Source organism: Heteronotia binoei, chromosome 21 (assembly GCF_032191835.1).
Source record: "Heteronotia binoei isolate CCM8104 ecotype False Entrance Well chromosome 21, APGP_CSIRO_Hbin_v1, whole genome shotgun sequence".
NCBI lineage: Eukaryota > Metazoa > Chordata > Lepidosauria > Squamata > Gekkonidae > Heteronotia > Heteronotia binoei.
Window position 1 is genome coordinate 159,297,406 of NC_083243.1, and position 27,776 is coordinate 159,325,181.

The 27,776-nt window shown below is 42.5% G+C and overlaps 1 protein-coding gene across 1 annotated transcript in view; it reads left to right on the top strand.

Annotated features, from left to right (window-relative positions):
• The window catches only part of CHID1 (chitinase domain containing 1), a 221,879-nt gene extending 195,539 nt beyond the window's left edge, over positions 1 to 26,340 (top strand). The window contains exons 8-10 of the mRNA XM_060263024.1: positions 22,446 to 22,526; positions 24,993 to 25,035; positions 25,666 to 26,340. Of these exons, the coding sequence (XP_060119007.1) occupies positions 22,446 to 22,526; positions 24,993 to 25,035; positions 25,666 to 25,764 (223 nt within the window). The 3' untranslated portion in view covers positions 25,765 to 26,340. The remainder of the gene's footprint in view (positions 1 to 22,445; positions 22,527 to 24,992; positions 25,036 to 25,665) is intronic.
• The last annotated feature ends 1,436 nt before the right edge of the window (positions 26,341 to 27,776 follow it).

Consider the following 27,776-nt stretch of genomic DNA (forward strand, 5'->3'; position numbering starts at 1 on the left):
TTTATTTCAGAATGGGTGTTATATGCACCCAGAGGCCCATAACCATCAAGAAACAAGCCATCTGATCAATTGAAGTTTCCAAGATCCCTTTGATAGGGTTGTAAGTCTGATTCAGGAAGTTTTTGGAGATTTGAGGAAGCAGTGCTTAGTGAGGATGCAATATCAGTTGGGGATGTCGTGTTCTATGATGTTACTTCAGGGTCAAAGACCCAGTGATATATTATGATGTCGCTTCCAGGTCCCAAAACCTGCCGCCTCTTGGATGTCACTTTTAGATCAACCCCTCCCTTCCTGTAAGGTCACTTTGAAAACTCAAATTTAAATTCCCTGGTTTGCATCACTTCTTGCTCTCCCCAGCTTGAATTACTTGTAGGCTTCTTGATTAACCCAGACCTCTTCTTGTCAAAGGGGGCAAACTTGATTTTTGCAATCCATTTGTCTGTGCTGAGGGTGAGGGGGTTGTTGCTTTCAAAAATATATGACAGGACCACATCTCTGCTTAGCCTGGAGAGTTTTGGGACTATGCCTCTAATAACATGGACAAACCTGGCTGCCAAGCTGTCAAGCTGTCACACTTCTAGGAACATGCAGTGTACCCACAGCAAGTAAGGCCAAGGCATCCTCTTTCTAGAGGTCTCTGTGTGAAGGAAAACCAGATCACCCTAATGCCTGCTTATATGCAATCCATGCAGTAATAGCAGGCCATGGAACTCCCTGGCACATAGGGAGAACTCAAGGCAGGGGGACTGCACCACTTCGAAGAGTTATCAGATATTTGAATACTACCTATTGTAAAAGAATACCCAACAAGTTGAAAACAACCACTTTGTAGGGCAGGCAAGAACTTTTCCCCCCACAAATTTTTTTTTGAGGGGGGGGTTCTTTTTTTAATGTGAGGATTCAAAAATATCATTTCCTTCCACCTGACAGGATGCAGTCTTCTCTACCATCCCATGCTGTTGCTTGTTTACACCAAGGTACATAATTTCTGAGAAGGAAACTAACCACAACTTCTTCTCACCAAGATGGTGAAGACTCCACCAAAGCTAGGTGTAATGAGTGAGATGCTGCTGTTCATGGACCTCTTTTTTCCACATGAAAATAGGAACTAATAGTTACAAATAAATCCTGTGAGAAAGATTTGCACTTCATAGACTCATGATGTGATTCACAGCAACTCTTGGCTTCTCACCCCCAATGATCTTTATTTTTTATTTTTTTTTATTTATTCGGGACTTATATCCCGCCCTTCCCACGAGTGGCTCAGGGCGGGACATAAGATTTCTCAGGACAATTTTTCCTTAATCTAACTATCTAAAGAAGTGAACTGCGATTTGCAAATGCTCATGTTGAAATAAATGTTGTTAATCTTTAAGGTGTTACTGGACTTTTGTTTCATTTTAATAATACAGACTAACACAGCTTCCCTTTTCCTACGTGAACAGTTTAATTTTTTTTAATAGTTAAAGCAGATGGTCGCCCCCCCCCCAAAAAAAAGTTTACTACCTTTATAGTCTTTTTCACTGCAAAATAAACTTGAATGTCATTCAAGATGCAAGAAATAAAATGCAAGTGTATAATACTTACAGGCCTATGGCTGAGGCAGCCAAGTGTCCTTATTTTATTACACCATCTAATTGGCTTCCCAGCACTGACTGCCATCTTGATTGCTAAAAATCAGGTCGATACAGTTGACATATTTTGGACAGCTAAGTTGCCTGTGACAATTATGTCTCAGTTTAGGTGTTCACACCATCCATGCTGCCTTAAATTAATTCTGACCTAATAGTTTAACTGTTTTAACCGTTTGATTGTCTGTTTTGTTGCTCGTTTTAATTGTTTTACCATGTCGGAATCCGCCCTGAGCCCTTTATGGGAAAGGGTGGACTATAAATGAACAGAAATAAATAAATAAATTACAGAAATTTACAGAAATAATAAGCAAGCATGGTGGATAGGGAAAACAAGATCCCAATTGCCATTGGTTTTCAGCAGGATTGTTAACAGTAATGGGACATACAGGAATTCAGGAGCTGAAGTCATCCCATCCTGGCTTCCAGACTAAAGAAGAAGCTGCACCTCTTAAAACTCTGCCTATCAAAACTATTAGCTGATACCGAGTGGGAGACAAGTGCAGCATGATCAGCAAACAGTAGCTCTCGGATAAGTTTTTCCATTGTCTTGGAGTGGGCCTTTAGTCGCCTCAGGTTGAACAGGCTGCCATTGGTGCGATAGTGGGTGTAGACACCATCGTCATCATCTAAATCTACTGTGGCTCTTTGAAGCATCATGCTAAAGAAGATCGTAAAGAGAGTTGGCACGAGAACACAGCCTTGCTTTACACCTGTGCCTAGTGGGAAGGGCTCCGAGAGATCGTTGCAGTGTCTAACTTGGCCTCGCTGGTCTTCATGTAGCTGGATAACCATACTGAGGAACCTTGGAGGACATCCTAACCATTGCAAGATTTGCCACAGGCCATTCCTGCTAACGGTATCAAAAGCTTTGGTAAGGTCGACAAAAGCCACATATAGACCCTTGTTCTGTTCCCTGCATTTCTCTTGGAGCTGCCTGAGAACAAATACCATGTCGGTGGTGCTCCTGTTAGCTCTGAAGCCGCACTGGCTCTCTGGGAGGAGTTCTTCTGCAATGGTGGGCACCAGTCTGTTCAGGAGTATTCTGGCAAGGATTTTGCCTGCGATGGAGAGCAGGGTTATCCCCCGGTAGTTGGAGCAATCTGACTTTCCCCCTTTGTTCTTATGTAGAGTAATGATGATTGCATCGTGAAAGTCCTATGGTAGTTTGCCTTGTTCCCAGCAGGTGACAAGTACTTTGTGAAGTGTGCTATGTAGTACTATGCCCCCATGCTTCCAGATCTCTGGTGGGATTCCATCAACTCCCGCTGCTTTGCCACTTTTCAGTTGCTTGATGGCTTTAACAGTCTCTTCTAGGGTGGGGATCTCATCCAACTCTGTTTTCACTGGTTGAAGTGGGGTGAGGTGGATTGCTGGATCTTGAACTACGCGATTGGCACTGAAGAGAACCTGAAAATACTCCGACCACCGGTTCAGTATGGATGCCTTGTCTGTGAGGAGCACTTGGCCGTCTGCACTACGCAAGGGACTCTGAGCCTGATATGATGGACCATATACTGCCTTCAGGGCTTCGTAGAACCCTCTTAAATCACCAGTGTCTGCACACAGCTGGATTCTCTCTGCAAGCTTGGTCCACCACTCGTTCTGAATGTCTCGAAGCTTGCGCTGGAGGTTGCTACATACAGCGTGAAAGGTTGCTTTTTTCCCGGAATAGGAGGGCTAAGCAAGATGTGCTTGGTAGGCAGATCTCTTTTTCGCCAGTAATTCTTGGATCTCTTGATTGTTCTCGTCAAACCAGTTCTTGTTCTTCCTTGTGGAGAATCCGAGGACTTCTTCAGAGGTCAACAGGATGGTAGTTTTTAGGTGTTCCCAGAGTGCTTCTGGAGAAGGATCTGTGAGGCAACTGGGGTCCTCAATTCTTGTCTGGAGTTTTGCCTGGAAGGCAGCTTTAACTTCAGCTGACTGAAGGCTGCCAACCTGAAACTTCCTCCGGGGGATACCACCTCTCCTGGGTGTAGATTTAAAGTGAAGACGGAGATTGCAGCGTACAAGATGATGATCGTATGACATTCTGCACTGGGCATTACTCGGGTGTGTAAGACATCTCGAAGGTCTCTCTGGCGCACCAGAATGTAGTCAATAAGGTGCCAATGCTTGGACCGTGGGTGCATCCAGGTTGTCTTCAGACTGTTCTTCTGCTGGAAGATAGTGTTGGTAATGGTGAGCTGATGCTCCGTGCAGAATTCTAGCAGGAGGCGCCCGTTATCATTGCAGTTGCCAATACCATGTTTGCCAAGTACTCCTTCCAGGCTTCCGAGTCTTTACCTACTCTGGCATTGAAGTCGCCAAGGATGATCACCTTGTCCTCTGTAGGGGTCTTCCGTACGAGGTAGCGTAGATCAGCATAGAACTTGTTCTTTTCTGCAGAATCTGCTTGAAGGGTTGGGGCATACACACTGAAGAGTGTTGCATGCTGCTTGTTTTGAAGTGGGAGGCGCATAGACATGATGCGATCTGAGTGACCTGTTGGCAGGTTTTCAAGTTTAGAGGCAATGGAGTTCCTGACCATGAAGCCAACGCCAGAAAGGCGGCTCTCAGCCTTTGACTTACCCGACCAGTAGAGGGTATAGCCAGCACCGTGTTCTTGAAGACTACCTTCCTCAGGGAAACGGACCTCACTGAGAGCTGCTATGTCGATATTCAACCTGAGAAGTTCGTGGGCAACTAGAGCAGAGCGTCGTTCAGGGTGACCACTGTCTACTGTGTCAAGCATGGTTCTGATGTTCCAACACGCAAGCTTTAGTCTTCGCACACTTTGTGAGGCAGGTGCATGCCTTTTCTTTGTTGTTATTTTTCGTCCGCAAGTAAGGATGCCCATTGACCGCGGCTAGCCAACTGGGGGGGTGAGGAGACGAGCTTTATTTAGGCCACCTTTTCTAGGCCCCTCTCCATACGGAGCAAGCAGTGCTGTCCCTAAATAAGGCTGCTTGGTCGTTCAGGGTGCTGCCAAAAAATGCTTTCGTCTCTGGGTCAGCATCAGGCGACCAATACCCTGAACCGCCTACATGCAGGATCGGGACTGCGGCTTCCAGTGGCATCTTCCACCTGCCGTTTTGCCCCTTGTCCATCGCTGCAGGACTTGGTATGTTGTGTGTTGTGGATGTGGATACCCTTCAGGCCTGCACAGAGGAATTTTTAGGTGAAGCGCAGTGTGCGCAGTACTGGCTCCACCCTTTCACCGTGGGGTCATCTGCCATGGCCCAGTAAGCCGGGATGCCGGCAGCGAGTCCTCCAGGTGGTAGATGTTACATTAACGAGCTCTGTCTGCCTGAGCTTGATGTTAGAGTTTTCCTTCTCTTGGCTGGCAAGGTTGGTGAGCCCAGCCTGCCCATCCGGTTATACCGCCAGACATTCAGTCGCACCATGACGTGGCAAACTCTGTGAAAACAGGGGGGACCAGTGAAAAGGTGTTGCCACGGATGCAGTAATGTAGGAGAGGCCATTGCAGTGACCATCTGCCAGGCATAGCCAGACAGTGACCACGCAGCATTCACTACACCGGGAAAGGAGAGGCGATGTATTGCACGTGCACTTTCCCAGGGGGGGGGGGGGCAGGACACCCAGAGGGAGCCCCCCTCCCCCCAAATCCTATTAGAAGGACATGATTTGACTATGGGATGGCATGCATATTTGTGGTATCAAAGACTGGAAGGCCACTACTATTTTAAGAATCATTGGTTTTAAAAATCTTTGTATCATACGTTACATGGTTAAAGACGAGAATCTATCAAAAAATTCCAAGATGGGTTTCTCCAGTAGAAGCATTTACTCACCCAAACCTCCTAAAACTAAATCAGAATTATAGATATGACGACTTGTTGGGAAAAGATAATCAACTGAAAACCAAAGAAGAATTGGAAAATGTGGATATTAAAATGAATTGGTGGTTGAGAATGCAAATTGAATCTAGATATGCCAAAGATAATGTGACAGGTTTTAATACAGAGCAATATGTATTTGATAAAATTTTGTTGGGCCCACAAGAAAAGTTAATCTCCAAAATATATGCATATCTACTTCAAATGAAGACACAAGATGAAGTTGTAAAGGACTGTATGGTTCAATGGGCAAAAAACTTTGGCTACAATATTGCATTAGAAGACTAGGAGAGACTGTGGAAATTTAATGTTAAATTAACTAGGCCAGTAACTTCCAAAGAAAATCTATATAAGATGTTTTATAGATGGTACCTGACCCCACAGAAACTGTGTAAGATTTATACTAATATGTCCAACAAGTGTTGGAAATGTACTAAACAGATTGGTTCCCTTTACCATATGTGGTGGACTGAAGGCCATTCACAATGTGTAAATGAAAAAACAATTATAAAAATAAATAGAAGACCATAATTTAAAATAGCCATTAGGATTGCCAATAAATTGGCTAAATTAGTCAAATGCAGTCCTAAATAAAACCATCTTCAAGTGCCACCTAAAGATGGAAAGTGATGGGGGCTAGGTGCAACCTCCTGGGGAATATCCGTAATTGTGAGGCTGCCACTGAAAAATGTAAACAAAAGAGGGCCACTAGATGAACTTCCTTAATTCTGGGCAGGAATATATGGGAAAAGATGGTTCTTCTGATCCCAAGCCATGTAGAGTTTTAAAGAACAAATTGAATACCTTGGATTGGTCTCAGGAGTGTTTTAGAAGCCAGTGTAATTGATATAGTATTGGGGTCACGTGGTCCTGGTAGCTGGCCCCACAAGCAGTCTAGCCACAGTACTCTGCACTAGCTGCAGATTCCAAATGCTGTAGTCCCAATCAAAACATACTGCAGTAGTTATAGGTGTAATTAAAGCATGGATCACTGTGGCTAGATCTGACTGAATCAGAAATGGGTACAGCTGATACACCAGTGATAACAGAGCAAATGCACTCCAAGGCACCACAACCACTTGGTTTTCTAAAGTGACTGCTGTGTCAGGCAATACTCTCAAACTGTAAATAGCAGATTCATGGGGGCCTGTTTCAGCATAGCATGATATTTCAAACCTTCTGCCCTCTGCCATTTTCCTGATTTAGAATAGTCCTATATGGCTGATTTGTCCCATTTGATTTAGATCAGGGAAATAGCATGGAGGACTTAAACCTCCCCTCCCCTTGTGCAGCATTCCCTAGCTGAATCAAGCCCCTGCATGTCTGCTGTTTAAAGGACGGGAGAATCTGGGAGCTCCATTCATAGAAGTCCCAGTGACGCATACGTTTTAGCCGTTAGTCTATTTTGTTTTCTGTGGATTCACTTGGCTCTGGCTTTGTTTGGGTGAAGTAAATTATTCTACCATTAGGCTGTCTGCATCCTGACAAGAAAGGTATCTTCTAGAATCTATGGATTGCAGCAGACAAGGATGGTCAGAGCATAGGCAGCCTTGGGGGGTGGGTGGGTTTTTTTAAAAAAGCCAAGGTCTCATTCTGTCAAGGTGGACCAAACTGTCAAAATGAGACTTGCTGTAAAAAGTGACCTGTCAAGCCTTTAGATTGGATAAACTGAAGAGAAAAATGGCTAGCTGAGCAAATAGTAGAAGATTGCCTTCTACTTTAGACTGAAAATAAAGTTCAGTCATAGGCTACAGTCAACAAAGGGAAAAAAACCCTGAATTAAAAAAGACAGAGAAGTGCTATAGATGACAAGGTATTTAATGAACAATTCTCACAAATAATTAAAGCAAAAGAAAAGTTGTTTACCTTATAGCTACACAAAAATAACCTGTAAAATGGAAAAGAACAATAAATACATGCCTTTTATTCTGTTAACACCAAAATGATATTAAGTGTTTACAAAGAACTGAAAATTATTTTAATTTTTTTACTAGGTAAGCCTATATTAGTTTTGAAATCAAGGATCTCATTTCATGAATTATTTGTATTTCACTAATTCTGAACATAAATGTGCCATTAACTGAAAGTTAAACGATAGAATCTTAGCGTACAAATGTGTAAATAAAAAAACCGCTAAGAGACACCATAAGTCTTAAATGACAAAGCAATATAATGTGAAGGTCAGTGGTGTTCTGACCAGGCTTGCGCATAGAACTGCAAATGAACAAAAACATGCTTCAAAAGGATATTCCCACAAGTCAGTTCAAAAGCAGTTCAACAGACTTTCCAATCACAAAGGAATATCCATATTCTAGTATTTAGTTCATAGAGCTAAAGGAAGCCCTTCCAAAGACATCTGTTCTAGATATCAAGATGTTTCATCCGTCTTTCTTCAGTTTGGAGGCTTATTTTTCACTGGAACACAATCTCTTACAATACATTCATAGAAGACCAACAAGGTTCAAGAAATGTCTAATAGATTTCCAGGAGAATTTCCTGTGGGCACCTTTGAAATTCTGGATCAGGGTAGCTGGAGCAACCAGAAAATGGCTGCTGCAAGAGGCAGAAACAGCCACAAGGCAGAAGCAGGAGGGAAGAGGGGTAATTTTCAAAAATACATTGGGAAAGAGAAATGAGAGAATAAAACCAGCACTATGGTGGCAGCTGCCACTGAAACAATGCTGTTCTAATCTGCACCAGCCAATTGGATCTCCAGTGGCCAATCAGAAGCTCTGCTGGGCAAAAGCCCCAGTTGGCCCTACCCACTTCTAAAATCACTTGGTGGGCACCATAGTGGGAACCCCTGGTCTACAGGTTTAATGCCACATCTTACATATATAAAACCCCTATGGAATTGGCCAAATCTGGCTCGCCCATTGGCTGTGGTGTGTGTATCAGTGATTGGCTCATGAGTTGCCAGTCAATCGCTCTCCCTTGCCATTTGCTTGGCTATGCTCTCCCCTGCCCATTGCTGGCCCCAGGACAAAGCTGCTAGGCTGTGGCTAATTCTAGAAGCAACATCTGTCTTTCTATAATTTCCTGGATGTGTGTCTTTGTGCATTTTATATATTGACCACTGAGGAAGGCCATTAGGGCCAAAACGTGTATGGTTATTATAGTGATTAGAAGTCCATCAAATGTATATGTGAAATTGTATAAGGTTTGCAAATTTTATGGTCTGATATTCAGACAATATGTTTTAAAATGCATTTTTGTGTTATACATTTTAATGAATGTGTTATAGGTAGCTTGACCCTCTATTATGCTGTTGCTAGGCAACCAACTTTAGTTCTTTCAGTAAAAAGCAACCAAGCTCGACTCTGTCAGATGGGGGAAGGAGGCCCTTTCCAGAAGAACTCATTCAGCCCAGTCCTGACTAGGGCTGCCAGTTCCAGGATGGTGGGAAATTCCTGAAGAGTTCGTGGGGGAATTTGAGGAGGGCAGGGTTTGGGTAGGGGAGAGGCCTCAACTGAATATAATGCCATATAGTCCACCCTCCAAAGCAGTTGGAGAGGGATCTGTTGTCTGGAGTTCAGTTGTGATACCAGGAGATCTTCAGGTTCCAGGAGGCTGGCTCCCTAGGCCTGACTGCTTGCTACGGTTCAGCAGCAGCCCCCCTATGATAGCTTGTGTGGCATAGGAGTTTGTGCTTCAGAGTGGGGTCTGCCAGACCCAGGTTCTTGATGTGGAAGCTGACAGACTGATTTCAGACCAGTCACAAACTTTCAGCCTAACCTACCTCACAGATTGTTGTGCAAATCAAAGGGGGAGAGGAGCATGATGTCAACTGGTTTGGTCCTCACAGTGGAGAAAGACTGTACTTTTGGTGTAGTGTCAGTTTAGTGTAGTGGTTAAGTGTGTGGACTCTTATCTGGGAGAACCAGGTTTGATTCCCTACTCCTCCACTTGCAGCTGCTGGAATGGCCTTGGGTCAGCCATAGCTCTCACAGAGGTTGTCCTTGAAAGGGCAGCTTCTGTGAGAGCTCTCTTAACCCCACCCACATCACAGGGTGTCTCTTGTGGGGGAAGAAGATAAAAAAGATTGTAAGCCTCTCTGATTCGGAGAGAAGGGCGGGATATAAATTACGTTCTTCTTTTTCTAGGTAGAGGCTGCAGGGAGGGGGGAGGAGGTGGAAAGCTGAAGTCAGATAAATTCCCCTACAGAAAACGGCTGCCTTGGGTGGGTGGGAAGGCAGCGAAGGTGTGTGGGGGGCGGGGAGGACTTACTCAAAGCCTCTTTCTAGAGCCTGTTGTATTTTCCCCACAATGGGCCTTATTCCTAATATTTAAATGACAGTGCTCAGTTCTTGCTCATCTTCCACCTTTACACATATACAATGGGGAAGACTAAATTTATTTTTCCTAACTAACATCTGATCAGGAGCTAGGCAACTGTGGTAAGAAACAAACTACATGTCATGAGAACCTCACTGTAAAGTGAGCTGATGTAACAAGTGGTTAAGAGTAACAGGTTGTGACTAAAATTATTCAAGGCGTGTGCATACATGTATACAAGCATCTACTTCTTTATCACGAAATCTCTTCTGTTTCTGGTGGTTGTAGGTCTTCCTTTTTATCAGAATCGCTGTTCCTTCTGGCAATAGACAAGGCACTCATTCGAGTCATTTTCTGTAAAAAGGGTCTCATCATCTATCTTGACTGACCCATTGTGGCCACAGGAAGCAGGATTATTGTGGTGTTTACAGGGGACCTTCATGTTTGTTTGTATTTTAATAATAATAATAATTTTTAATTTATATCCCACCCTCCCCACCGAAACAGGCTCAGGGTGGCTTACATGATAGTACATTGTACCATGATACAACAATAAAATTTAAAACAATTAGCAATTAAAATACAATTACATATAAACAACATCTAAATTAATAGTTTAAAATTACAGTATGCTGATGACATTCAGCTCTATCTATTGATGGACGGCCAGACTGACGATGTCCCTAAAAATCTGGACCTGGCACTGCAAGCCATGGCAGGTTGGCTTAGGCTGAGTGGGTTGAAGTTAAATCCAGCAAAGATAGAGGTCCTTTGCTTGGGCCGTGGCAGTCTGGGAGGGGAAATTACCCTACCGGCTTTTGATGGTGTGCCACTGGAAGCAGTGTGCAGGGTCAAGAGCTTGGGGTGCTACTGGAGTCTTCTCTGACAATGGAAGCCCAGAGAAAATGGAAGCCCAATGGAAAATCCCAGTCTGCAGAGTGGTAATAGTCATGTTATCTATGGATTGTTTGTTGTGGAATCAGTGGATAGATGGTGTTGCTTTCAGAGAGATTTACCTTCCAGTTCTGTGATTCTAGGAATCAGTCACCTTTATAATAAAACAACTAATATTCCTCCTTTTGCTATAGGATCCAATTATAATTTAATGTGATAGGCATGTGAAAATAAGTTACTCTCATGGATTGCTGCCTTGTCATGGTGAGAGGGCTTGCGCAGTTCAATGATGCTGTGGGCTATGCTATGCAGGGCCACCCAAGATGGACAAGCCACAGCTGAGAATCCAGACTAAATGTGATCCACTGGAGAAGGAAATGGCAAACCACTCCAGTATCCTTGCCAAGAAAACCCCATGAACAGAAACAAAAGACTAAAAGATATGGCACTGGAAGATGAGCCCCTCAGGTCAGAAGGTGCCCAATATGTTACTGGGGAAGAGCGTTCAAGTAACCACAGAAAGAGTGAAGCGGCTGGGCCAAAGCCGAAAGGATGCTCAGCTGTGGATGTGTCTGATGGTGAAAGAACAGTCCGATGCTGCAAAGAACAATACTGCATCGGAATGTGGAATGTAAGATCTATGAATCAAGGTAAGCTAGATGTGGTCAAACAAGAGATGGCAAGACTGAACATCAACATCTTGGGAATTAGTGAATGGACAGGAATGGGTGAATTTAACTCAGAGGATCACTACATCTATTATTGTAGGCAAGAGTCCCATAGAAGAAATAGTGTGGCCTTTATAGTTAACAAGAGAGTGAGGAAGACAGTAATGGGATACAATCTCAAAAATGACAGAATGATCTCGGTCCGTATCCAAGGCAAACCATTCAATATCACAGTAATCCAAGTCTATGCCCAACCACTGATGCAGAAAAGGCTGAAGTGGACCAGTTCTATGAAGATCTACAACACCTTCTAGAATTAACACCAAAAAAAGATGTCTTCCTCATCATAGGGGACTGGAATGCCAAAGTTGGAAGTCAAAAGGTGACCAGAACAACTGAGTTTGGCCTTGGAGAACAAAATGAAGCCAGGCAAAGGCTAATAGAGTTTTGTCAAGAGAACAAGCTGGTCATAGCGAACACCCTCTTCCAACAACCTAAAAGGCAACTCTACACATGGACATCACCTGATTGGCAGCACAGAAATCAGATTGATTATATACTCTGCAGTCAAAGATGGAGAAGCTCCTTACAGTCAGCAAAAACAAGACCTGGAGCTGACTGCGGCTCAGATCATGAGCTACTCATCGCAAAATTGAGGCTTAAACTGAAGAAAACTGGGGAAGCCATTAGGCCATTCAGGTTTGACCTTGATCACATCCCTTATGAATAAACAGTGGAGGTGAAGAATAGGTTTAAGGAACTAGAGTTGATAGACAGAGTGCCTGAAGAACTATGGAGGTTCGTGACATTGTACAGAAGGCAGCAATCAGCACCATCCCAAAGAAAAAGAAATGCAAGAAAGCAAAGTGGCTGTCTGATGAGGCTTTACAAATAGCTGAGGAAAGAAGGAAAGCAAAAGGCAAAGGTGAAAAGGAGAGATTCACCCAACTGAATGCAGATTTCCAGAGAACAGCAAGGAGAGATAAGGAAGCCTTATTGAAGGAACAATGCAAAGCAATAGAGGAAAATAATAGAATGGGAAGGACAAGAGATCTATTCAAGAAAATTGGAGAAATCAAGGGAACATTTCATGCAAAGATGGCCATGATAAAGGACAAAAATGGTAGGGACCTACCAGAAGCAGAAGAGATCAGGAAGAGGTGGCAAGAATACACAGAAGAATTATGCAAGAAGGATCTCAATGTCCCGGACAACCATGACAAACTTACCATATATTGCGTTGAATTTTCTCTATGAGAATTTAATCCATTATACCAGAATACATGACTGAGATGTTAATTTACATCTAACATTGAGCTTTCTGGGAAATAAGCTGAATCAGTCAGTGAATAACTGAGAATAAAAGGACATTGCAAAAGCTATCTGCATACCTGAAACTTGGTCAGACTGGTTCTTAGACTGAACAGCTTCATTTTCCCAAAACTTCTCTGAGCTTGCCTGTGATCCTCTGCATCCTTAAAATTAGTGTTATTGGTATCCTGACAGAAAAAAAATAGTGTAATTTGAATGCATTCTCTGAGCATTTACAGAATCACATGTAATATTCTGAGCTGTAGAAGAATGTCTCAAGGAAATTACACTCAATTCCTGAGACAGCTGCAGGAACATATGAAGGTTTGCTTTTATCAGCTTTGTCCGCCAATCATTTAACAGTGTAGAAGAGAGTACTCGGCTTACTGCAGCCCTGATTTCTTGTTTAATTATTTACTTACCTTTGTGTGTTAAAGCTTGAAATGACAGGCCTTCCTTCTCTGCATGTCCCTGGCATTTTCACAGCAAAACAATGGCTGTTTTCATACTCCTTTTGTTTCAAAATTCCTGCCTGAAGGGAACTCTAGAATTTGATGCTGCAAACATCGCTTGTGACCAGACCTCAACTGGGATGGGGGGGGGGGGGGAGAATGCCCTGAGTGCAGCTCCAGAAACTGTAATCAGGGCCCTCAGGAAGTGACCATCATCTGTTTCCTTCTCCCTTGCCTGCTTCGGTTGCCATTTTTTCCCCTCACCCTTGTGATGAGGCAGTTGAGCAAAGCAGCCTCTTTCTTTTTCACTCTTCCGTCTCCCTCTTCTCAAAGGGAGGAGGAGGGTGGAGAAACTTAGCTCTGTAGCTCTGCTGTGTGATTGAGTTTGCCAGGCATTCTCCATCACACTGCAGAGTTACTGAGCCAAGCCTCTCTTCCTTCTGTTTGCAGAGGCTCTTCCCCCTTCTCATCTCCTGGTGAAGGAGGGAAAGAGGGAGAGGTTCCTTTACCTAGTTTCCTCTATCGGTTGCATGGGAGAGATACAAAGAAAGCACTTTTAAGACTAGCAGCATCTTATTCAAGGTATGAGTTTTTTGCCTTGCTACACAGATGGAGAAAGAATGTGTTTTGTTCGCTTGTTATGTCTGGACTTTCCTGGGTACATCTGGATTTGCCTTTCACTTTTCACTGTATTAATGCCTTCATAATCCAGAAGAGGAATAACAACAAGCCAAAATTAGGCTTGAGAGTGTGTGTCCAGACCAGCACATTTCATTTTATTTTTCTTTCACATTTTCTTTGCTTTCCTTTGAGGGATTTTGAACTTAGATTCTCAGATAGTAGACTGATAGTGACCACTGTACATGGCTGTCTCTCTGTTCTTGCACTGCCTAATAGGAGTTGTAGTAATTTATCTGGGGAAGGCTATTGCTTTGTAGACAAACACGTAGCCCTCTGTCTGTGTCATGGTTTCTTCACATGTTCTTGACCGACACATGAAGCAATTTATGTACAGAAGTTCGCAGTGCCCAGCCATTTCATATTTCCTCCTGGGTCCTAGGGCACTGAGCACTGAACATGAGATTTCTGTAATGAATGTCAATAAATCAAAAGTAGGTTTGCAATCCTGAACAGCATACTCAGGATTGTCACAGCGCAATTGTCTTCAGATTTTGATGCAATAATTCAGAGCACGAGGTGTCAGTTATCAGAGAATGTTAAACAAAATATTGCAAGCATGCTAATACCTTGAGCACATTTTATTTTAAGTAAAATATATAAATTTAATTGTGTTTCTTTGTGCCCTTTATAAAGTTTATATCTCTACTACCTGGCATTCTGACACACTTCCAGTGATGTCAGGAGTGTGTCGCATATGCAAATGAGTTATACTATTAAACTCTGGCACCTCTTTTTTCTACAAAATGGCCTCTTGTTATAACACTGCTGTCTGCGGGGCCAAGGGAAACAAGGGCGGTGCTGCAAATTCTCTCTGAGTTTGTTTGGCATGGATGATAATGTGTCATTGTTAAACATTTGATGTCTTCTGCTCATGGGTAATATAAGAAGCTGTCAATGTTTAATGTTTACCTTTGTTTCTGTAACTGGTTTTGCATTCTATATTGCAGTTGGGAGTATATATAGGATCTTAGCTATATTTCACTGGCATATATCCAGCAGCTTCTGACTTAGTAAGAGGATAGGGTTGGCTTATAAATACTACCAGTAAATCTACACTTATGTTTCGAAATATATTCTGATTCAGAATACTGTGATTTTTTATTCCCCACCCCCATATGTATTCTGATTGAAATTTTAGGATGAGCAAGGCAGATAATTATTTAATGGAACTCTGTGTGCCATCTCTAGCTTTTAAAATGGAAAACATTCTGCTAAAAAGATTTAAAGTTGATTGCTCTGAATGTAATGACCAGAGATGTTTTTGCTATAACCAACCTGACTCAGAATAGCATTTTTAACACGTCAGAGAGGATAAGATGAGCCCTGACTCTTAAAAAGCACAAGTTATCTTAAAACAGCCTTGCTTTTTCTGTAAAAAAGTTCTTGTAAGAACTACTACACATGCAGTCATTTGGGAAGCTGGAATAGATTTTTTTTTGCCATCACGTCACAGCCGCCCTGAGCCTGCTTTGGCGGGGAGGGCGGGGTATAAATAAAAATTTACTTACTTACTATTTTACTTACAGACTGATTTATGGTGACCCCATAGGGTTTCTAAGGCAAGAGACATTCAGAGGGGTGGTTTGCCATTGCCTGTCTAGGCATAGTGGCTCTGATATTTCTTGGTGGTCTCCCATCCAAATACTGACAAGGGCTGACTCTGCTTAGCTTCCAAGATCTGATAGCCTGGACTATCCAGATCAGGGTCATGATGGGTAATTCCCCTTATCAGCACTCAAGACAGGATTTGGCTTAATAAGTCTAGTTGCTCCCCCATCAGAAAATAACTCAGCCTTTTCTGAACTCAGTTCTGAAATCCACAAATTGAATTAATATCATGTGGAATATAGGAGTGTCCAAATGTTTTGTATCTCTCCTCTGAACTCCCTTTCCACTTGAAGAAGAAGAAGAAGATATTAGATTTATATCCCGCCCTCCACTCCGAAGAGTCTCAGAGCGGCTCACAATCTCCTTTACCTTCCTCCCCCACAACAGACACCCTGTGAGGTGGGTGGGGCTGGAGAGGGCTCTCACAGCAGCTGCCCTTTCAAGGACAACCTCTGCCAGAGCTATGGCTGACCCAAGGCCATTCCAGCAGGTGCAAGTGGAGGAGTGGGGAATCAAACCCGGTTCTCCCAGATAAGAGTCCGCACACTTAACCACTACACCAAACTGCACACTTAACCGCACACTTAACCACTACACCAAACTTGCATATCTTCAGCACTGGCATGGATATCTGATTGGAGCTATTCTGATGGAAGCAGCATGATGGGTGCTGGGATATTGGCATGGTCGAATTCAGGCTACCAAGGTATCCTGAAAAATATAGTATTCCTATAGAACTTCATTCCACACTCAGGACTTGGTCTTGGGGTCTTTGGGAACCTTTTGTCAGGGTCTCTGGAATCTGCAATACTGCCACTGTAGTATTCCTGTAGGTGAGAGGAATGAGGTTTCTCAGAGAGGACTCCAGTGAGACCTCCTTGTTATTGCTGCTAGGGAATTCAAATGGAAGGCTGAGAGGTTTGGGAATGGATGAAGGAGAAAGAGAACCAAGGGAAGTTTCTTCTTGAGCTTAAATTACAGTCTTGATTGATGAAGGACACTTGATGACTCTATGCTGGTCGCTAATTGTATTGTATATGTGTCATAAACCATTAATGTTCATAATACAAAGCCAGGTATATATGAACTTTAGCCACATTGCTAAATGGAATCCATGAATCCTATGAACTGTGGGTGTATAGGCAGTATAAAGAAGCTTCAACACCTTTTTTTATAGCAGTCCCCTTTTTTTATAGCAGTCCCCAGGCTGATTATGAGGGTCAAGGGACTCTGGTACACAAAATAATATGCAGCAGAAGGGTTTGCAGTAAAAAATGAAAATCCAGCAAAATCATCCCTTTTCTGCTAGTGGAGAGTTTCAACTACTTATTACAGCTCTGCAAAGTTCCACTAGTGGAAGAGAAAAATGGGTTAGTGTTTCTTAATTCTCTGCATGGAAAGTCCTGTGTTGTGATGTATTTTGTCCACAGTTGGCCCTCCTCCAATCTTCTGGCACTTCACATGTTCTCCAGGAATTCTCAAAAATAATAGCCAGAGGCTCAGAAATTACATCCACAAGTTCTTTTAGTACCCTTAGATGCAGTTCATCTGGCCCTGATGTCTTAGTTTCATTTATAGAAACTAGGTGTTAATGTACTACCCCTATACCGATCTTATGCAACTCCCTTCCCTCATCATATGTTCTGTTTTTGCCGTGGGATGAGCACTAGGGATGGGCAGAAATTGAATAGCTGATTCGTAGTTTGGTCTAAACTGGTTTGGCTGATCCTGTGGCACACAAACATGAACTGGCTTTTTTTTTTCTTTGTGTGTCATTTGGTTCATGTTTGCTTCATTTTTCCAGACAGCCTGGCACTGGTAGCTGTGTTTTTGGTCAGTTTCCAGTGAATCTGACTGGAAGTGGCAGCTCTGCTCTCCCCTCTCCTGCACTTCTTGTCAGTTTCCAGTGAAAATGACAAGAAGTGAAGGGGCTGGGAGAGCAGACCTGCAGCATCTAGTCCCAGGCTTCGTGTGGTGAAACTGACTGGAAGCTGCAGGCCAGCTTTCCTTTTTTTACCCAGCCCCTAGGAGAGCGATTTACTGAGGGAACCTGCTTTGGGGGTATAACAGCACCCGCCTCACGGTCCCACTGGATCGCTTCTATGCGCTGTTTATGGCTACCCCAGCCCCTCAGTTTCTCCTCAGTTCTTCCTTTTTAAAACTTTTCCCTCAGGACTATAGAACTCAAGGGGTGGGTATGATGGATTTCTCTGTTCTAGTCTCTTCGGGGGTTTTGCTTTCAGATGGATATATATATTCACTTCGTAGGGGACCATAGCAGTTTTAACCGTTTTCCCAAATTATAGGCACCAGAGAAATTTAACGTAAACCACAGATATTTATTTCAACTGGGGATATGGGAGATATTTACATGGGCTATGAAGTATCTCACACAGTTAACAAGTTGCTCAGTTGTTTCAGGCTTTCTCCTATATCTTTCTTTTTCTTAGGTCTCTCAGGTTCACAGTTCCCATATAAACACTCTCCCACACTAGCAAAGGCTGGCCTCTTGGGTATACTGTGCCAAGTCTCTCAAGTCGACTGGAGCCTCTACTCCCAGCCCTTCAAACTTTTAGACCCACATATATTCCCTCAACCACCTCTCTAGCTCTCAAGAGATGTATATGTGTCTGTGACCGTTCAGGTCTTCACTGTGACACTTCCGTTGTCACACACACAGCCCCTTGGCTGCTTTTATAGAGCTAGCAGTGAGCTTTTCTTCTCATGAAGACTTTCCACAGCTACTGCCCCAGCTCCTTCTCAAAGACCAACTCTCTCTGACTCTGTCAGGCACTAACTCTCTCAGACTCTGACAGACACTAACTGACTCTCCTCCGCCGTTAGCTGTCAATCTCACACTGAGAGTTCCGGGCACTCTGGCCCCCACCCTCAGGTCACCTGACGCAGGCTCTGTGCGTCTTCAGTTTTATGTTTAACCCATACCTTACCGTCACAGGGGGCTGTAGCTCAGCTACCCAAAATCCAATTTGTACCAAACTTGGAGAGCAGGTAGAGGAGAAGAGTTTGCTGGAAGTTTGGCATCTCTAGCCCAATAGGGGGGCATTCTATGCCTTCCTGAACAGAATGAACCAATGAACCATGAATTGTTCTGGAAACTGAAAAAAACATGAACTGAACCACCAGATTGGGCAACCCAATGAACCACAAAATGAAATTAACCACCATATTCACATTTTGTGCCCATCCCTATTGAACACCGTTTCCCTCACAAGAGAAGACTGAGGAAAAGTAGGAATTGAGCAGTTGTGCCCCTCATCACCTGTTACAATTTCCTATCCCTGCAAGGGGCCTAGCATATCCTTGTTATTCTTTTTTTAACTTTGCACACATTTTTTTTTTTACTAAGCTCATGCTGAGCTTTAGCTTTCCTAACTCTTTCTTTATAAGCACTGGTTATCTGTTTATATTCATCCTTCGTTGTAAGACCCTCTTTTCATTTCCTAAATCTTTTTTATTTCTCAAGTCTTTACAGAGCTGTTTATGGAGCCACTTTGGCTTCTTTAGGCTCCTCCCATTTTTCCTTCTCATAGAAATTGTTTGTGATTGTGCCTTCAGTATTTCACTTTTAAGAAATTCTCACCCTTCTTGAATTCCCTTTTCCTTATTTCTGACCATCATAACTCTAAATTTGTCTTGATGCAGACCAGAACAAAAGTAAGCTGGCTAGCCTGTGTGGGAATACAGAAGTAATTTCTGCTCATACCTGCTGGAATTATCTTGACCCTGTGCTACTGCAGCAGCCACCTGGGGAGCAAAACAAACTGGCTGTTTGAATGTGGATGTGAAGCCCCTCCATCCTTCCCCCTCAGTCAACCAGCTGCTTTCTATCCCAAGCAGCCCCACCTGGTACAAAAGCAAGCCGACTGACATGAAGCTGGGGAGGAACAACCCCCCTCCATCTAGCCAGCTACTTCCTATCCTAAGCAGCAGCACACAGGATGAAAACATTAGCTGACTTGAAAGTGATGGGGGGGGGAGTGCAAATTCCTTTTCTCAGGCCTAAGAGAAAGCCTGGTTAACTGGCCTGAATGAGGCATCTGTATGGGTAAAGTTCTTCTCCCTTGTCCTGAACACAAGGGGGCTGAAGGCTTTGTAGCTTTTCATATGTGTGTGTGTGTGGGAGAGCCAGTTTGGTGTAGTGGTTAAGTGTGCGGACTCTTATCTGGGAGAACCGGGTTTGATTCCCCACTCCTCCACTTGCACCTGCTGAAATGGCCTTGGGTCAGTCATAGCTCTGGCAGAGGTTGTCCTTGAAAGGGCAGCTGCTGTGAGAGCCCTCTCCAGCCCCACCCACCTCACAGGGTGTCTGTTGTGGGGGAGGAAGATAAAGGAGATTGTGAGCCGCTCTGAGACTCTTCGGAGTGGAGGGCGGGATATAAATCCAATATCATCATCATCATCTCACACTGTTGCATCAGATAATAATGGATTGGAGAAAAGGGGACAGTATAACAAAAGGAAACCTACTAGTTGTCCTCCTTAGATTTACATGCTTAAATTAGGACTATTTTTAGATTAAATTAGGACTATTCTTATTTCACCTAACATTGCTTATTAATTATCTTTGTGTTCGTTAAAGATTATGGCTGCAGTCACATGGGAGGCTTGGCATGACTTGGTTGTGCTGTATTTGTAGTGGATTAAATAGTCACAGGAAGGAGCAACCAGACAGCATACCTGAAGTGCTTCCTCTGCATGCTGGTCCTGTGCTGAAGCATATACATTACTGGCACCTCAACCATGGAACACAGTGTCCAGTTGGAGGGGGTTTGGGGGCGGAATAGCCACACATGCAGATATGTGCACATCCCTACCATGACAGGGATGGAAGTGACCATTCACACTTCCCATCCTACATCCATTCACAACACGGGGGTTCAGACACTGGGAAAAGCGGCATGGGAGTGCTAACATATATTTAATATCAGACGTTCCCATTGGCAAACTCCGCTTACAACTGGGGCATGGAAGACAGATGCTGTCTGACTGTGCTCTTTACATCTGCAAAAGTACCACAATGATAATGGCGCAAACAGCTTGTGTGACCACAGTCTTAGGTTTTTATTGTGGTGCTTTAATATTTTATGCAATATATTTTGAGTATTGGTAATCCATATGTTGTTAACTTTTCAAGAATCATTTATGTTCCTATCGAAATCTGTTAGAATCAATCTCTCTCTTTCTGTACACATCACATATTTAGTGAACTTTAGCACCAACTGCCATTATTTTAAAAAATAGTACAGGCTCAAAATGTCTGGCCTTGTGAGAGGAGGTTCGTCTAAAGCTAAGAAGCCAGGAGAACCTCTCAGAATTGCAAGTGAAAGTTTTTAAACAATATGTTAATTTTGAATTGTGGCATCCTATTAAACAGAGCTTCTGTCTTTAATGCCAAAGAGCTGTTTTCAGAGTTGGGTATGCAAGAGAAAGTTTTTAAACAATATGTTAATTTTGAATTGTGGCATCCTATTAAACAGAGCTTCTGTCTTTAATGCCAAAGAGCTGTTTTCAGAGTTGGGCATAATCTCATTCCTTGACATTTTACGGTTGGCTCTACTTCCCATGGCAGCCATTTTGCAGTCGGACTCACTACCCTCTGTCAGCATGCCAAATGTGCCTGCAAGCCAGGCCCATAGCCAAGAAATTTTCAATCTGGGAGCACTGTGAAAAGTGGTGGGGCACCCCCAAAAATAAAATTAAAAAATGAAATGAAATAATTGCCAATTGAAATGTCTGCTCTGTCTACAACCAGAGTCTCCCCTCCAAAGCAGTCATTTCCCCCAGGAGATCTGATCTCTAATTCTGAGAGGTCTCCAGGCCCCTTTCCCAGGAGATTGGCAACAAGGCTACTGCCCTTGTATTTTCCATCCTTGGGGCAGAGGCTCACCTTCTGCTTTTGAATGCACCAGCCCCACATACATTTCAAGTCCGGCTGGCCTGCCCACTCTCATGTTGCTTGCTTGCTCTGGAGTAGCAAGGCTGGCTCCCTTCTGGGCTCTTGAAAGGGCTGAAAGCTAAAACCTGACACAGGCCAAGAAGCTCTGTCTGGTGCCTGTGCCCCTCTAGTATGGCTGGGCAGGGAAAGAGGAGGGCATGTTATCACACCACCAGTGGTTGGGAGGGGACCTGCACCTGTCTCAGCCTGGATGGACCAGAACCTGAAAGACTAGAGGCTGACCTGTTGGCCACTGCCTTGGGTGCAGCAGAGCTGGCAGCTGTGGCGGTGCCAAGCTGCTTGGAGGCAGGCAGGTGAGGCAGAAGAGGAGGAGGCAGCACAGCCTGCACCACGGACCAGGAGGAGGAATTGATGTTGAGGAAGGATGCCTGCAGGTACTTGGCAGGCAACTTCCCAGGCTCCTTCTGTGTGCCACAGCCCCTGTCCACCAAGCACCTTGGGGGAGGGAAGAGCAGGCAGCCTCCCTCTCATTGTGGGTGGAGGAGAGAGAGCAGAGGGGAGGAGGCTGCCTTGGCATTCGCTCTGCATGGGCCACCAATTGCCAGTTAGTTATGAGACGGGCCTTGGCAATAAGTTGGGGGGCGGGCAGACAGCAAGGGCTCTCTCATAGCTACAGGCCTGTTGCAGACTGGAAAAGGTTGGGGACCCTGATGTACCTAAAATGGCTATTTTGTAAAGCTCATAGACACATTGCAAACTGTTGAATTTGAAACATGAGATGAAAACACATTCAAATGTGATGGGGCTTTCAAATTTAGAAAAGAGCAGGCTAAGAATGGAATGTTGTTAATGTAAATAAAGCTTGATTTGCTAGTAAAAAAGCTAAAAGGAAGTTTTGAAACCCCCTTTTCGAATAATACCAAATCTAGGTGGTACCTAATAAAATTAAAATGAAAACATTTCATCATGCTTTGCTATTCCTGCTTAAAGTGAGGAGGATTTTTATTTTTTAATTGCAAGCAAATTATTCAGTGCTAGTATGAGAATTGCAGGGCTATCCATAACAATAATGTGGTTTGTGTAGCTGGACAATATACTTGTCATTTATTAAAGTACTTCTGTATAAACTCTAGAGTATCAATTTTAACTTTGTTTTATATGTTTTGTAGGTATATAGACATTTTAAAGGAGTACAAGCCTAAAATCATCTGGGATGAACAAATAGCTGAACATTATTTTGAATACAAAAAGTGAGTTGTGCCTTTGACTGTTTACCTTTTTAATAACCTTAGCTGATGCAGAACATTTGTTTAACTATCTAAATTCACGGGGCAAAGTGCCTGCAGGTTTTTATTTTTTTAAAAAAAATATTTACAAAATCTGTAAACTGCCTTTTTACCTTCATCCATGCCACCAAGGCAGCTAATGCATTAAACACATGGCTCATAAAAACACATCTTAAAAACCATTAAGATCAAACAAAAATTAAAACGATTATAACCAAAACTACAATGCACATACAAAAACATACAAACAAAGCACAGGGTAGGAAGGAGGGATCACTGAGGGATCACCAGGCAAAACCATAAAGGCTTCATCTGCTGGTGGAAAATTTAGCAGAAAGGGACAGAAGAGTCTCCCTGGGAGAAAGTTCCAGAGTTTTGGTGCTATGACGGAGAAAAGTCCTCTCCTGGGTTGCCATTCTCCTGATCTCAGTTGGCAGGAGCACCCAAAGCAGGGCCTTGGAAGATGGCTATAGCAGTCAGGTAGATTTGTAAGGGAGTAGACTATTTTTCTCATGGGTATAGCAACCAGAGGTGATTAAAAAGATAACAAAGTGCAAGAAAAGTATGGTAACTTCTTCCTAAAGCAATTACCCATGTAATTGGATCAATAGCAGACTCTTGCTACTTCAATACTTAGTATGTGATATACAAATAAATGCTGGTCCCTTAACCAGAGAAGGCACATTTAACTATTTTTAATAATAATCTTATGCAAATAATTGTAAATTGTAATCAATCATGGAACAACATCCCCTGGGTGGTTCACGGTCAGTCTTCAGGCAGCAGCTGGAGATGAAATTTGGTGAGGACTGCATTTGATTGATTTAGTTTTTATTTATTGGCAGTCCTAATTGGAATTTTTAAATTGTGACCTTTTAATGTTTTTATAATTGCTGTTTTATTTATTATATTGTTTTGTGTTGTTATAGTCATTTTATTTATATTTTAAGCTACCTTGAGTTCCACAAGGGAGAAGGGCAGTTAATAATTTTAATTAAATAAATAAATAATCAAAAGCTATCGCATTTTCAAATTTAAGTGGAAAGTACAAGATATTTGACATCTAGTAATATCTTTTTTATTTGTATAGTGACACTAAAATAAATTATTGGATCCAATGATCTTCATTTGATGTCAGTGACACATTCTTCTAGCACACAGTGCTTTCGTCTGACAAGACATTCTTGTGTTGATGCAACAGCATCTTGCCTCAACAGGAGAGGCCTGGTGTTGGAAGAATGTATCTCCCCTCCCCACCCTGCAATGAAGCAAAATGGTAGGATTCCAGCAAAGCTTTTAAGTATAAAATCAAGGACTGGATGCCAACAGACAGTAAAACTAAGGAACATAAAACAAAGTTTGAGTCCAGTGGCACCTTTAAGACCAACAAAATTTAATTCTGAGTATAAGTTTACATGTTCATGTAGACTTCATCAGATACATTGAAACAGTTTTCCTCAAGCCTTACAAATAGGTAGAATGGGGGTTAGTTGCCAGGAAGGAGTAGTAGTTAGAGTCAAGATACATAGCTGAGCAATAGGTATTGTTGAGATTGGATTAAAGCTGTTGATAGGTCTGTGAATGGCAGCAAATTAGCATACAGATCATAAAAGAGTTAACAAACAGATGTGAGAGCTAAGCTTGAGTCCAGTGGCACCTTTTAGACCAGCAAAGTTCAGTTGTGTGCATAAGTGAGAACTGAGAGACTTGCATGTGTAGATTTACGCTTTCTCAGATATATTGAAACAAATTTCCTCAAGTGTTATTTATAGGTAGAGTTGGGTTAGTTGCCAGCAAGGGCTACTTAGAGTCAAGACACATAAGTACAGCTAAGATTGGAATAACACCATTGGTAAGGTTTGTGAATAGATTCATATCAGCATGCGGATAATAAAAGTTAACAACAGATGTGAGAACTGTTGAGTCCATTGGCACCTTTAAGACCAGAAGTGAGAACTGAGTGACTTAGCATGTAGAGTGAGACAAGAACCTGATAAGGAACATAGTGACACTAATTGTGATTATTTTCATTGGGCTTCACAGGGCCAAACTACACAATATGCTCTCACATCTGTTTGTTAACTCTTTTATTATCTGTATGCTAATTTGCTGAAGGTTTAGCAGAAAGCCAAAGGAGGGAGGACTTTGGATCTCACTCTAGTGGGCTGTGGCGAGACCCGAGGAGAGAAACAGAGGACCAAAGGTGAATTTTATCCCCTCCTTTCTCTGTTTTGAGGCTAAGGGACCTTACACAGGAAGACCCTGGAGAGCTCACTGATGCAGGAGCCTGACCCTCAAAGCCCAGAAGCTTATACAGTGTTTATTTTATTATACAAACAATGCTTAGCTCTTTGTATTGCTTCTCTGGAAAAAAACTAATTTGAAAAATAGTGTTAATTTCAATGGCTGTTCTTCTTTTGTGCTTTGCAGAAGCAAAGGAGGCAAACATGCAGCCTTCTACCCAACTTTAAAGGTACACATTCGTTTCTTTTATTTTGACAAAGGGCTCAGTTTGATTTTAATTGAGCCAGATTACGTCCAACAATTTGATTTAATGAAGTGAGATGACTCCCCAAATATATCTCTATACAATTCCTTCAAGGCACATAATTATATTTGTCAGATTCATGGGTGCACATTATCCTCTGGTAATGCCAAATTGTAGTTTGTTCTTTTTGTGAGCCAGCACATACATATCCTTATGCCCTCTTTTCTGGCAAACCTTAGTTTGTGATCACATCCGAACCTACAAATTATGGGTTTTGCTGGCTCTTCACACGCCATGTCCATGGCTTGCAAATCCTGAGCTGTTGGTTTGAATATAACAGAAAAGTATGGTTTAGTATGAAAGTGGGGGGCAAGGGGAATGCATGAGCCCAATGCTAGTTCCAAATCATGGTTCTGTATCCTTTGTTTCCATGGGTTAAACTTTCAGCTTTTTTAATGATTAACTGCTAATTACAGACTATTGACTTAAGTGGGTTGTTCTGAAATAAAGATATAGTTGATATTACTATTTCTTCAAACAAGCAGTGATATATTTGCCAATGTGTATATTCAGAAAAAAACTAATTATCCATCGTATTTATCTTGTGTTTTTCAGTCCATACAACTACGGTTAGAACTTGCAAAGGAACTGGGCACAGGAATAGCCATCTGGGAGCTGGGCCAAGGGCTGGATTATTTTTATGACCTTCTCTAAAATAAGACATTTTTCTTTTCTTCATTGATATTTCATCATAATTGATGATAGTAGGGGGAGGGGGAGAAGTACAGCCTGAATTATTTTGTTCCTATTTTAATTTAAATTTAATTGGCTTAAAATTTCTCAATAAAGAACTGGTTCTGAGTTACTGCGCTACTTGTACTGCATGGAAGATGAATAATTATAAAGCTGGGAGAGCCCCCAACATCTGTGTTCTTATGAGGTAGCTGGAGAGTTTACCACTGTAAGAGAAGGTGAGTGCTCTTTATTGTGTTCATTTTTGTAATATTTGTAGCTATGCTGAGTGTAAATCACACAGTCAAATTCCATGTGTACTAATTTAGAGGAAAATCATACCGACTCAGTTCAGTGGGTCTTGCTGCCAGATACATGTGCATAAGATTGCACTGCTGAGTACCTCAGATAAACTGACTCTACAGCAACCTTGAGGTCCTACAGTTACATTTAAACCTGATTAACTACCATGAACCCTAGGGCTTCATTTGTACTGCATACTTTGTTTTTGTTGGTCTTTTAGTTAAGCCTGAAAAATAAAGATAATTTGTATATCTACTCCTTAGTTCAGTCTAAAGGGCCTGGTCTAACCTACATTGCCAATGTATATACTTTACAATACAAAGAATCCTGGAAATTGTAATATGGTAAAGAATTCAGAATTGGAGATCTTCTTCATGGCGTCTGTGCTTCACACCTTAGGGATTTCGGCACCTGCACTGACTCCAGTGGTGATATTCAAGCTCCAAAGCTAGGATTTTAGCGTCCTCATTCTAGCATGCTTTGAGACTCCACCACTCATGTCCAGAGGAGGGTGCCCAAATCCTGCCAGTTCTCTTCTGACTGTGCATGTGACAGGATGTTTTCTCCTGAGGCTCCGGTTGGTGAGCTTTTCTTTTCCTCTTTAGCTCCTAACCCGCCCCCCTTCAAAACAACTATTGCACTAGTTAGTTCCTCCTTAGTTAGTTAGCACCTAGTATGGTTAGAAGTGGTCTCCAAGTAGAAGACACAAAATCCAAGCTTCTGAAAATCCAAATGGAAGGCATGGCACAAAACACAACCTTGAAACCTTCGCGAAGACACTAAAATCTGCAATTGCTCTAAGACACCATTCCTGGTTTAGATCAGCTTAACTTACTCAGGACACTAAAATGGCCATTGAGGACCTCCCTTTTGATGCAGTTGTCCTTTTTCACTCCATAACTGATTCTGCCCTACAGAACATAGAAAAAGCTTGAAGGCATCAAGAAACCTTAGCGTCCTTTCTATATCCAAGCCATACAAACCCTGATCTGGCCCAGCTCCACAGGAAGCTCTCCTAAGACATCTTGGAGATCTCATCAATACCCATTCAGTCAAAGGTTTTCCTACAAAGGCAAGCCTAAGTTCCACGGGACCCAGCAACAACAATCTCACCCCAAATCCTCCAAGAATACCAACTAGAGTCTTTGACTTTCCCAGAGTTGGCCTACTGAATATTTCCTCCAATTTTTGCCTATCCATCTTTACCCCTATATAACATCATGGCAAATTATCACATCAGGATGATGCTTCTCAGGAGGAAACTCCTTTACAATTTTTTTTTTTTTTGCTTAATAAGGACTCAGTTATTAAATTCAGACCAGCATAGCTCACAGAGTTCAGAACTTCAAGTAACACCTTCTGAAACTGACTGCATATTGCACTTATTCCCTTTGGAAACACTACACTTCTTTTTGAACGTTTGCATAGAACAATGGATTCTCCTTTTCAAATAGTTCCTTAAGTTTTCTTGGACCGCTACTATTCAAACATTACTTTCTCCAGGAGGAATTCAAGTCTATGTATTGTTTGGGGATTTGGGATTTTGCATCTAGTGTGATTATTACAATTTGTCATATTAGAATTTTGTAGATTGTATGAATTTGGATCTATCTTTTGATGTACGATGTATGTTACACTAATATAAAGTACTTATAATTTACATTGTGTAGCATCTTAAAACACAGATCTTG